At 41.7% G+C, this 12,707-nt stretch overlaps 2 protein-coding genes and 1 non-coding gene across 4 annotated transcripts; 1 reads left to right on the forward strand and 2 right to left on the reverse strand.

Moving 5' to 3' along the window:
• Positions 1 to 135: 135 nt before the first annotated feature.
• plbd1b (phospholipase B domain containing 1b) lies at positions 136 to 9,400 on the reverse strand. Its single transcript, XM_070851856.1, has 11 exons — positions 9,280 to 9,400; positions 8,517 to 8,739; positions 8,324 to 8,407; positions 7,714 to 7,855; positions 7,478 to 7,624; positions 6,922 to 7,066; positions 4,702 to 4,902; positions 1,637 to 1,777; positions 1,343 to 1,528; positions 1,073 to 1,179; positions 136 to 361 (listed from the first exon to the last, which is right to left on the reverse strand). Exons 1-11 carry the CDS (start codon positions 9,350 to 9,352, stop codon positions 185 to 187), a joined length of 1,626 nt encoding a protein of 541 aa, XP_070707957.1. The 5' UTR covers positions 9,353 to 9,400; the 3' UTR covers positions 136 to 184.
• A 164-nt stretch (positions 9,401 to 9,564) lies between these two features.
• On the reverse strand, positions 9,565 to 9,637 carry trnar-ccu (transfer RNA arginine (anticodon CCU)). The gene has a single exon. It is a non-coding gene; the product is annotated as a tRNA-Arg (tRNA).
• Positions 9,638 to 10,085: 448 nt separating this feature from the next.
• On the forward strand, positions 10,086 to 12,115 carry cby1 (chibby 1, beta catenin antagonist). Of its 2 annotated transcripts, none has more exons than XM_070851858.1 (5): positions 10,086 to 10,160; positions 10,385 to 10,483; positions 11,002 to 11,107; positions 11,290 to 11,402; positions 11,826 to 12,115. In XM_070851858.1, the coding sequence occupies exons 1-5, from the start codon at positions 10,155 to 10,157 to the stop codon at positions 11,904 to 11,906; spliced, it is 405 nt and encodes a 134-aa protein (XP_070707959.1). In that variant the 5' UTR covers positions 10,086 to 10,154; the 3' UTR covers positions 11,907 to 12,115. The 2 variants fall into 2 exon arrangements, with proteins under 2 accessions (XP_070707959.1, XP_070707961.1); XM_070851860.1 differs by having other exon boundaries at positions 10,095 to 10,245.
• The last annotated feature ends 592 nt before the right edge of the window (positions 12,116 to 12,707 follow it).

Raw genomic sequence — 12,707 nt, forward strand, 5'->3', positions numbered from 1 at the left:
TCCATATTTAACCCTTTGATAACTAATCTTTATCACATTTTGCCAAATTTTACATTGCGCCCAGTAATCACAGTGCACCAACAGGATGTTCAGTGTTGTGACAAAACATTTTAGGCATCTTGATTTGTACAGGGAAGCCTGACCCGTTCTGCCTGGATGGACTGTACCTTCTGCCTCTGCGCTCTCAGGGCCGACACAGCGTGGGCCTCATGGTGACGAAGGGGAAGCTGTAGGTGTGTGGGAGACCCTGGTGAGTCGAGAGGTTGAAGGATTGCCATGAAAACGGACGCAGGCCCCCCTGCGTCGTGGGACCGTTTACTGCCTCAGCGACCAGCTGGACAGCCATCTGGTAGTCCGTCACCTGTACCATGAGACAGAGAGGAATAAGGGGGACACAAAGGGAGAGGGGTGAGTGAGGAACAGGATGAAAGTGAGGCTATTTAATGGGGCTTAAATATCAAACAGACATTGTGCACGTCCATGAAGACATTTCTGTTTCCATTAATGGAGTTTAGTAATTCAAAACCTGTACTTTACTTGCAGTGTTCGGGTTTATCAAACGTGAGTTCTGTGACATTTCACAACTGCTAGTCAAATTAACTTTGACCTTTTTAAAGACAAAAAACAGAAAAGGATCCAGTGATTTCCCCCACTGTTTTTCTTTAGAGTAGGAAAGCTTCTGAAGCTCCAGAGTAACAGACTTGTTTCCAAGTTAGCAGCTCTTCCAGGTGGGTAAAATAGTGCAGTCTAGTATGTTAGTATATTCTACATAGTAGAAATGTGGTACAGACATTCATGCCCCCCCCCAAGATGAACTGTAATAACCTACAGTAAATGATCCCTAACATTTTCAAACAGCGCCATCGTTTTGTCCAGTTTGACATGGCCACTCACCAATATCAAACAAGAAGTGATGTTATTCCCACATGAAAACACATCAAAAACTGATAAAATGCACCAATTCAGTATACTATTTTCTAATAGCCTCTTTTATCTTTCCACGAAACACATCATATACATATAATAATATAATAAATTTGAGTCTGACACTGATGTGCTGATGACCTCTGACCTTACTGTCGTAGCAACCTCCTGGGCGTGGTCTCCTTGATCTCAGGTCGTTACGGCAACAGATGGTTTTACACGGATGGCCCTTGGAGTAGGGGTCTCTCCTGTAGTCTGAAACAGAACCAGTCTGACTCCTAGTCATGCTGCTTACAGTCTGAAAATAGCGACAATATCCTGAATTATTTGTTTGTGTTTCCTGTCAGCTCTCGGAAGCCCTTTGAGTCCAGGGAAAGATATTAAATATGAGGAATGCAAGAGTCTTTGTGACACCTACTGTTGTATCTCATGATGTGTTTGAGGGAGCTGAGGTCAGACACCTTGGCCTGGTCCCTACGGAGGATTTTGGCTCGGGGACAGAGGTCATAAGAGAAGTCTTCTCCGTATCTCTTCCACATCACACCGTACCCACTCAAGTTGTAGATTTCAACATGAAACGGTATGTTGTAGGATGGCCAATAACCTGACAAATGTAGCACACAAAAGGTGGAGACACATTCCAGACACATTACCATCAAAGTCAGCCATCCTGGATAAAACTGAAAAATATAGAGAGGCGTTTGTTTCCTACCTCTGCGTAAAGCTTGAGTCTGGTCAGAGTGCATCACCTTCCCGGGAATCTGCTCCACCACAGTCAGCGCTCCGTTCCTGATACTGTGACCCAAAGAGACCCTGCTCAGGTCCACCACCATGTACTGGCTGTTATATGTACCTGAAATACAGGGAGGGTCAAGCTCTCACAGATAGATAAACAAAAGATGAACGAGCAAAACAGTCTGGATAAGAGCTGACAGCCATGCTCTGTAAGGCTGTATTGTAACCTGCTGCACAGTGATACTTGGAGCAATACATGCTGATCTTTAGCATGTATTATGTTCACCACATTAGAAAGGACTGCCAAGGACTCCTCCCCTCTCTACCCTGTCTATCTTTGCTGGCAACTATCAAATAAAACAGACCATACCAAAAAATCTAATTAAACATGTACTGTCTTTCCCAATAATAAGCCCTGCACTAGCAAATGGTTTAAACATGCTATTCAGAGGAAGCTGTCTCGCTGTGAGGGAGTTAACATTGAAAAGAGGGAGGTGCATAAACTCGTTTGAAGAGACATAAAGACGGATAAAACCAAGTATAAAAGTGAGCTGAATAAAGGGCACTCTAGACTGGCTTGGAAAGAAATCAAGTCCAGGGTTTGGGATGCAGAACAAAGACATAAACGTATTTCATCCTGAGAAGCCTGATGCTGAAATAACAGAGGAGTTAAACAAACTCTACTCTGGGTTTGATGTCTGTGACTTCAATGATGATTTTTTTTAAATGGGCCTCCGGGCTGGGAGATTACATTAAAATTAGTATGTGGAGGGAAACTATCATGGTGCCTGTGGCAAAGGTTGACTACGGCACTGACTTATTATTGCTCTGCGGCCTGTCCGTCTCTTGCTCTGTAATTATCTGAACATATTGTGAAAGCTGAGATTTCACACACAGTGCATGACATGTTTGACCCCTTACAGTTTGCCCCTAAGGCAAGAGGAGCAGGGGAGGATGCTACAGCTACTGAGACACGTGGAGGGAAATAAGAACTATGCATGTTTGCTTTTCGGTATAGTATGTTGGCTCACTGACGTCTTAACAAACAGATTTCAGAGGGTACGGGTCAGTCTTCCACTGGATCCCCTCGGGGCTGTGTGCTTTCACCAATTTTATTCATTTCATATACAAATGAGTGTCAGAGCAATCGTGTACCAGGATTTGTACTTGGGTGTGCTGCTGACTTTGTGATTGTGAGTCTTCTGCACGGCCTGGAGCAAGAATTTTATGAATTTGTTAACTAGTGTGACCTGTCTATCCCCCAAATAAATGTGACTAAGTCCAAAGAAATGCTTGTTAATATTCAGAGGAGGCCCCTTCCCCCTGCCTCTGCACTTACATGCACTTATAGAAGTATTTGAGGCGAGAGGCTTAAATTTGATACAATCACAGATGCTATTTGTAAAAAGGCAAATCAACAGTTGTTCTTTTTAAGGAAGTTGTGAATTTTTAATGTGGATATGACCCCGATGAATTATTCTTTTTTTATTGAGCCTGTTTCTTTTCTTTTCTTATCGACTATTGGAGAGTCATATTATTATCATTATTATCATCATTATCTAACACTAGTGGCATTGCATCTAGCATATGACTTGCACAAGAATAATATCATGCACAGTCTTGTGTGTGCCTGAGGTGATCTGAAAACACAGCAAACTTTTGGCTCTAGAGCTACTGACTTGCACAGACAACAAATCCCTGACCTAACCTTATTTAAATGAAATTAAAACACAGGCAAAGGTAAAGGCTCTCTTGTTAGCAGCCTGCAGGCCACTGCAACAGTTTGGCAGGACAGGGAGTACAAGAGCCGAGGCTGCTGGGTGATGTGAGGACTGACAGTCTCAAGAACAGTCTGTCCTGTTCTCCACTGCCCTCCCATGGCAACATGACGTGAAAGATCAAAGCAGCGGCCCAATTAACACACTCAAGTGTTGTGTAATGAGAGGGATGGTCTGTTTGAGAGTCTGCTGAATCTCTATGGAAACTCCTCCTGTGAAATTTTACATAGCCAGAGTTTTAGTGCCATCTCATTTTCCTTTTGCCTGCTCTAATGTCTCTGTCCTGTCCCATCTTTCTGTTGCTACAATAGATGTTACTTTACTTCTGTTTAATTACTAAAGTTAAAGAACAAAAGAAATGTTTTTGGCATTTGTTCTGTGTACTATTCCCTTCATGAAAGATCTAGTCTTTTTAAATCATCTGTTCAATGGATTGGCACAAAAATTTGTACAGACATTCATGTCCTCTGGTGATCCCCAGACTTCTAGCATGACACCATGACGCTGGCATGTGGTTTCAAGTGAAATACCTCAACAACTGTAGGAGGGATGTATGTGCATCTACAAACATTCATTTCCCCCTCGCGATGAATTATAATAACGTTGGTAATCCTCTTATTTTTTCTCCCGTGCCATCATTGGGTCAAAATTTTAATCTGTCCAGTAATTTCATAGACTGTATCTGAGAGGTGGACCGAGCCATTGTGACGTCACCCATTAGTTTTGGACTGCCATTTTGAAGGCTCAAGTTTGGCTTCATGGGTGTCGCCATCATGTTTATTTTGGAGCCAGAGGTGACGTTCATTCTATGAATACCGAAGAATACTGAATACTAGTCCCACCCTAAAGCACACACTGCTTTATACCCTACTGGAGAAGACTTTAAAAGGAGACCATAAACTCATTAGGAAAGTGTTCACTGAGGTAATAAGTTGCACACCACACTAAGATGGCAAACATGGTAAATATCATACCTGCTAACATTAAGCTGAAAGCACATCTGTGTGGTGTCTGTAGATGTCTGTAGATCCTTGTTGCTGTTTTACTAATGTCATGTCAGTAGTCATCGTTTATCTGTAGTTTAGTTTGCCAGCCATTTCTTTGGCTTTGGCTTCTACATTAAAACATATTGCAGGCAGAAGTTTGTTTTCTCATTCTTGATAGAGTTTAAAGTAAATGATCAAAAGGTTTACTCATGCAAAGACAGGGGGAGCAAACGTCTCTAAACCCCCGCTCGTCTTGACTCACATTAACAGGATTTCACCTGAGTTGTATTTAGAGAAGATTTGCGCCCACTCCTCTCCGCTGTGTGCCAGGCTGTTGGCCAGGCGGACTCTCTGCCAGGCCAGCAGGCTGTGAGGGCTGAGCTGGGAGAACAGTGAGACATTGAAGACGCTGATGGAGGTCTGAGTCATCAGCAAGCCGCTCCCAAGAAGGTAGAAGTCATCCAGAGACATCAGGAAGCCTGGAGGAGGAGGAGGAGGAGGAGGAGGAGGAGGAGGTGGTGACCATTTAGAAACCAAAGACAGAGGGAGTGAGAGGAGAAGAATGCTTCAGATCAAATCAGGAATATTCAAGAGATCCTATCCTCACCTACAACCTGCAGCTTACATGTTGGTAGTGTAGGTTGTAAGTAAGTATAGTTTTCAACAGCAGTTTTGAGGTACTTTTATCATTTTACACTTTTACTGCACTACACCATAGGTAAATATTGTACTTTTTACTCCACGTGTTGTGACAGCTTTAATTACTGGCTACTAAGATTTTTCAATCAAACCAATTCATCATGTTTTAATTCACTGTCACTGTTCTCATGTTGTCGCAGATGTTTTCAGCAAAGAGGCTCTAAAAACCCACTGCACATGACTTGCTCAGCACCAAGCAACAGACAGACAAAGTTAGCAGCAGCCTGGTGAACACAGAGGAGCATTTAGCAGCTGAAGAGCCAGATGCTTCCCCTAGGGGCTGGTGGAGACCAAAACAGAGCTAAAAGGAGAATGAATATTGGACTTTAACAGAAAAACACAAACGAATGCTATTGTTAAGCCATGCCTGTGTAAATAACCAACTGTATGCTAACAAGTTTGCGGTATCAACTCAATAATATGTGATAATATGCCAGTGTTGTGTCCACAGCCTGTTTCTGCTGCCCACAAGTGACCAAAAATAAGTTATCGCACGTAAGTACAAAATCAAAAAACTGCTATTGAAGTCTGACATCTTAGGAAATACGCTTCCAAAATACAGATGAGAAAATCAATACCATGCTGTCCTGTCAGTCAGCAGCTGTTAAGCTTAGCTTAGCATAAAGACAGGAAACAGGGGTAAACAAGCTTGTGGTAACAAAATGTGCCTTTCAGCACTTTAAGCAAAGTAGACATAATGTGTTGTTTAATGGCTCCTTTGAGATTCCTGAGAGATCTTCTGAGAGACTTGTTACGTTCAAACAGAGCTGTTTATCCCTAACTGGCTGCTGACTGCATATGTTGAACTATTGCTTTAACGTATGTGGGAGTATTGATAGCAGAACTATGACGACTATTACCACGATTGTTATTTCTAACAACACCTCTATAGCTACTACCATACTAGTTTTATTATACTTGCTGATATTGTGATTACAACATACAGGAAGAAATACAACTTACTATTAAGTGAGTAGTAATATTAATAGTATTTCTACTATTAATGGTGAATATGCAGTCCTGCTATCAATATTAAAAATGATAGACAGAGGAATATTTCCACCTCCCCGACAGTACATCTGCATGTACCTTAAGTATTCATATTGTATCTTTTCCTGTTCTGTCGGCTCTGCGTTGGCTAAATGTTTCACATTGTTAGAGAGAAAGCAGCTTAAGAAGGCTGCAGGGGTCACACACCACCTCCAGTGGCAGGAGTGTATTTCATCTCTTCGTTTTAATACAGTGAGGAGATATCCTTGGCCTGTCGGTCTCTAAAAATAGTGCTTTAAAACCACTTGTGTTCTGATAGCAATGGAGCCTGTAAGAGGATTTTTAATGGCCTGGACCACTCGGCAAATCTTTGCCCAGAAAATTACTCAGCCTCCTCTGACTTGACAGAGAGGGAACGCGTGTCATCGTGGCTCTGTTTGGGGTGCACACACACTGCGGTGGATGTTTCCTCATCACTGACTAAGCTGTGTGCTTAGCAGTAGAATTACTTTCAGTGGAGAATGTTCATTGAGGATTTGGGTTAAGTCCTTGATGTCAATGTTTATATTTTCCAAGATGAAACCGAAACGGTGTGGATTAAGGACAAGCTGTTCACCTCAGCTCAGGGCTTTTACAAGAAAGCCGTGCTCTGCTGTGCTGTGGGTTGACAAACTCTCGCTCTTTGAAATTCAGGTCATGTACTCAGAAAACACTATTTCATCTACAAGCTGTAAATCTCACTTTACCAACTATTCTACTTTGTGTGTGTGTGTGTGTGTGTGTGTGTGTGTGTGTGTGTGCGTGCGTACCAGGGTAGCTGCTGAACGACATCTTTCCAGTGGCGGTGTGTGTGTCAGACACCCTGAAGTCCCAGTGTTTGTAGATACGCATGGTAGCTGCATACGTGTACCAGCTCGAGTGGCCAAACAGCAGGTTCTCAAAGCCTGGCAGCACCTTATAGACACAGAGGAGGGAGAGGATGGGTTTTGGGGAGGGACGCGTGCATGCTGCGTGTGATTATTTAAAAGAAAAAGAATCACTCTTGAATTGCAATAACGGTTGTAATAATTTAAACTTTTCATCTAGTGCCACTGTTAAGTTATATTCTTGATTTGTCCAGTACTAATGATCACTGAATGATTTCCGATTGCACTGCATCACTCAGTGTCTTCACTGCCATTTGCATTTTGTCTTGGCTGCCTGAATGAGTGCATGTGGAAGGGAAAATATCCCCCACCCAACGGCCTTTGGCCTTATTTAGAAGAGGAAAGCCCATGCACAAGGCCCACAATGAAACTAATTAGGCCTACGTTGAGGCCTCCCAAGTGCTCTCTCACAGCTTGAGCCAAATGAGCTTGGCCTAACCTTGACGAGAGCCGTGCAGTGGCCCATTCCTGGCATCCTGAAAGCGCCGGCCCCTGTGGAGGAGTTGGAGCGAGGCGTCAGAGCCGGGACGAGGTCCAGGAGGTCGCCAACACCATTCAGAAACTGGAGGGCAAACGCTGACAGAGGCTGGGCAGGAAGGACAGAGCAAGTGGCAGAGATGAATGATACTGTGACAACTCTCTCCAGCACACACTCACACACACATTCACACACACCTCTCTGTGTTTGCTTTTGGCCCACTGTGCAGCTCCGGCGTGGAGCCCGTCCAGCTGGGCCAGGATCAGTCCCAGATGCCTCCACAGGGGGTCGCTGTATCTCTTCAGTTTCACCTGCTCTCTGGCCCACTGGTCCTGTTTGCTGCGGATCATTCATCAGAGAGCTCCCTGTTACCAATTTTGTGCGTTTTGCTTCTCAAGTCCACTGCCTGATTTTTCTGTGCATGTAAATTCAGCATCATGACAATCACAGCATGCATTAATGCATTTAGTATAGACTGACAAATATGAATCTGACAGCAGTTCATCAATCAACATCTAAAAAATTTTATTTCAGCATGAAATAAAAATACAAATATTTCGAGTATTTCAAGCAAAAGAAACTATTTAGGCCAATAAAAAAGCAACTTGACCACTGTGGGACATGATAACTCTCTATGGAAACCCAAAATAATGACATTTTCTCCTTCCTTTCAAGCTTTACTGCCTGTTTATTCTGCAGTTGAGAGGAGGAACCTCCACTTTATGAAGAGTCAGCAAGATTATCAAGCCACTGTCTTCCAGCACATGTTGGTTTAATCTAATCCTTGAACAGAAAGTAAGACTGTACCTTAAAAACCTTTTCAGGGGATTCAAAACCTTCTCATCCTTTATGAGTTGAGGGTACATGTTGGTGTAATGACTGAACATCTGTCTGCAGGGAAATAACAACAGGCAGAGTTAAACCATTCCTATGTGTTGAAGAGTTTCGATTTGAGATGTTTCATGAATGCTTTCTTCACTACAAGGCCTGCAACACTCACCCAGCGGTGAGATAACCCTCCAAGTACCCAGCCAGGAAAAAGGTGGTCTCATCTTCCTGGGCGATTCCTCCATGGCCGGCGCAGATCTCCAAGACGCCCCATCCAGACAGGAGCAGAGTGTCATTGAAGTAACCGTAGGCTCCCCCCTCTGTCTCCATCACCCCCTCCCTAAGGATCACACTTTTCTGGGCAGCATCCCAGTACACAGTGGCCTCTTGGAGCTCTACCATTGTAGGAGGATGGACAGGGTTACAGGGTTGAGGTTGGATAACACACATTATGTAAGATAATGAGAAAACCAATAGAATAAACTAGGATTTTTTTGGGTGACATTTTCTTATTTTAATTAACTGGTGTCTGTCAAATGAATATTATTCTTTAAAGACTAGCACAGGGCTCATGTTGGTTAGTGTAGTTAATTGGACGAACAGGTACATCAGATTTCTAGCACTAGTTTTTCTCCCTGTAAACATTAGTAAACATAATACAGACACAAAACCACCAGTAAAGAGTATGTAAAAGATAAAATATACAATGGTGTTGTATTTCAGGGCTGATCATGATGTGTCATTTAACATTTAAATAGCAATATTATGTAAAGTGGGAAAGAGCAGAATAGAAACAAATACTAACATTATATAAAAAATATAGCTAGTTAACAAACAGGCTCTTCTTTTCGACAATAGGTTTAAGGGAATTATATTGGATTGAAAATACAAAATATCTCCGCCATGGAGAGACAAACAGCGGGAACGTTACTCACGGTAAGTTTGCACTGATGCAGCCAAAGTGCTCAGCAGAAACATCCCCCACAGTATGATGCTCTGCTCCTCCATGTCAGCTGATATTTTCCTGTCATGTACTTCAATCAGGGATTTCTCTGGTTGTGCTGAACGCTGTATTTCAGTTGAAAGCGGCGGCGATGAAGTTTGAACTCAGACCCGATGAAGCGCTGCTTTTCGGTTGATGTCAAATTTACTAGCTTGAATCATTTTTCGTCGCCCACAGAGGTCCGAGCATCAACGTCCTTGTGACAGGAAAAGACAATCACCCCAGATGGGACTCGAACCCACAATCCCTGGCTTAGGAGGCCAGTGCCTTATCCATTAGGCCACTGGGGCTGTATAAAATGAATGGGCGGGGTCACCGGCCTTTATTTCCGGTTTATGTTTTATTGCGTTATTAGCATGTAATATTTTGCATGCATAACCACAGTTTTGACAAGGCAAATTTCTGAAGCAACAATTTTACAAATTTCTTTGATTGTACAATAATGCGTGCATTAACATAATCACAGTTATAACTACAGAAACGCGATCACCATGGCGATGCGCTTAAGTTTTATGGATTGTCCCATTATCTCCTCTAAATAGGGGTGTTTTGGGGCGACTACTACCTTAAAAATCTGGATACGTCACCCTAGGTATAGCTACCTTTGAAGCAGAGACTTATATTTTAAATATCTTAAACGTGCTGGTGTTGGCAAATCTCTTCGAACTGCTTTATATTAAAGCAATATTCTCGTGTTGTTTATTTTAAGCAAATGGAACTTCCACACTTGCGCAGTAGCAAGCATGGTTCTGTTTGGAGAGAAAAGACTTTGAACCACCACGTAAAGAACTTAAATACATAGTCTGTATGGAGGTAAATATATTAGCAATATCTTTTCAGTGACACAACAACTACTAACCCACCTGTGAGGCAGTCGACAGGTTCAATTAAATGTCAGGTATGAGTAGTACTCACAGCTAGCGAGTGTTAGCCACCTAGCAGCAACTGTACTGTTAGCAACGATAAACACTGTGGCTACGTGATACTGCTGTCTGTGAAACACTAATGCCGCCGCTGCTGTACCATCTTTTATACAGAGCCTTAAAAATTCACTGAAGATGCCTCTGTTTGGAAACACATTCAGCCCGAAGAAGACTCCGCCTCGTAAATCTGCCTCTCTGTCCAGCCTTCACACGGTGAGTTTAGAGAACTTACTATTTTCTGGCAGCCAAAACCACTGTTTTCATGAAATGCATTGATGCTCAAGTTAAAATAAAGCCAATACCCCAATCTCTCACTGATCCCTTATTAAATCTGCACTGATCACCAGTGGTTCAAACTAACTACGTACATCTACTTCAGTGCAATTTTGAACTACATTCAAATAAGGGTACTTTATGTTTTAGTTCATTATACTTCAGTACATTTCGTAGGTAGTGCTTATGTGCTTTTTTTGTCCAAGTAGATTTTTTAAATGTAGAACTTTTATTTGTAAGTGAGTATTTTCACACATTGGTATTGTTATTTTCATTTGATTAAATGGTCTGAATAGAGGGCATACCTAGAGGTTAAGCAAAATCAAATGTATTAAAGATTGTTGAAAATGGATTGTTTGTGCAAAAGGGGGCTGCAGCTTGACATTGTATGACAGCTATTATACATTGGTTATGTTTCCAGACAAAGCAATTGTTCTTTACCTTCTCCTCTCTTACAGTTGGATCGCTCCACGAGAGAGATAGAGCTGGGCCTTGACTATGGGCCTCCTGTGATGAACATTGGGGGTCAGAGCTGGAAATTTGAAGAGGGGCAGTGGATGACAGGTGATGACTTTGATAATGTCGATCACAGACGAGTGCAGTGGCTGCTTCCACAGCGTAAGAGCAGAGAGCCTTAATATTATCCCGCTCTCGCATGCGTTGCCACATCTGCACGGATCACTGTAGGTCCTCGAGTGGTCAACACGACATTGATTCAAGTTTTCATTCTGTTTTTGTTGGAGCAGAATCTGGTGGGAATGCGCCTAGTAGGGAATTGCAGCGGCTTAAGAAAAAAAATGTACAGCTGGAGGAAGAGAACAACCTCCTGAAACTAAAGATTGAAATTCTCTTGGACATGGTAAGAACTGAGCAGCTTTAATTATTCCCTTAAACTCTCAATAACATTAAAGATACAACATGCATCTTTATACACTGAGGAAGGAAAGTTTATTTGAGCTCCTTCTCCTCCTCAAAACCCTTTCAGACAGATGCAGTGACCTTGGTTAAACCTGTGTTTGTCATGTGTGAAAGGGCCAATTGATATTATCAACCTCAGGCTCCACAACCATACTCGTGACGGGTTTAGTACAGGTCTAACAATGCTTGGCTTTCTTATAAAAGCTTGCTCAATACATTTTAATAATACACTTAATTACTAGTTAGTAAAGTATCTATCTATCTATCTATCTATCTATCTATCTATCTATCTATCTAGTTCATTGGTTGACAGTATTAAGTGTCTTACTAAAGACGTTAAAGATGTTAAAACTTTCCCTTCCAGTTGACAGAGACTACTGTTGAGTACCACCTGATGGAGAAAGAAGTTGAAGATGTAAAGACTCTACATCGAAGGAAAAAATGATCTGATGCCTTCATCATAGACAATTTTCTTCATCATAGATGGAAAAATGTACTTTGTTTTTCGTTGTAATTTTGTTTGCTGCATTTGTTTAATTCACCACAAATCTGAAACAACTGTGAACCTCTTTGTTCAACACACAGGATATTTTCTACTTCTTTTACATCTGTATGGCAAGCCTAGGCCGAAGATTTCTTTTTGAGATTTGTTGTATTTACTGTGTTTTTTATTATAATTAAAAGAAAATACAACTCAAGAAACTTACTGGAAGAACTTATTGGAGCAATACGTTGTTGAGTTTTAACCAGTGACAAGAAGACATCAATAATGACAGACATGAAGGACTAACTACACAAATGTTAATCAGAGCTTTCATTATAGAACAACAGAATTTCAATATTTGAAAGGTTGTTCTTGATGTTGGGAAAAGTAGTTTGACTAAATTAAATATTCTTATAACAAGGTCCACTTACTAGCTTTTTGCAGTGCTTTTGCTCGCATCTCAGTAATCTGACCTTGAGAAAAGTTTTTTTTTGTCAAAATTATTATAATATTCATACATCACTATAAGATCACACACTGTATAGACTTAACATTGATTTTGTTTTTATCTTTTTCCACATCACAAATATTGCTATTGCATTGCTAATATTACCAACACTATTCCCTCTGAAATCTAGTTTGGAATTTGCATGTTTTCGTAAGGATGTGCCTCCCAAACCTGTGATTTTCCTGTGATAGCTGGGAATAATAATGTCATGTATGAAAAAATCAATTCACTGGCCCTGTCAGTAAAGGTACGGT

This window comes from Pempheris klunzingeri, chromosome 20, assembly GCF_042242105.1.
Source record: "Pempheris klunzingeri isolate RE-2024b chromosome 20, fPemKlu1.hap1, whole genome shotgun sequence".
Taxonomy (NCBI): domain Eukaryota; kingdom Metazoa; phylum Chordata; class Actinopteri; order Acropomatiformes; family Pempheridae; genus Pempheris; species Pempheris klunzingeri.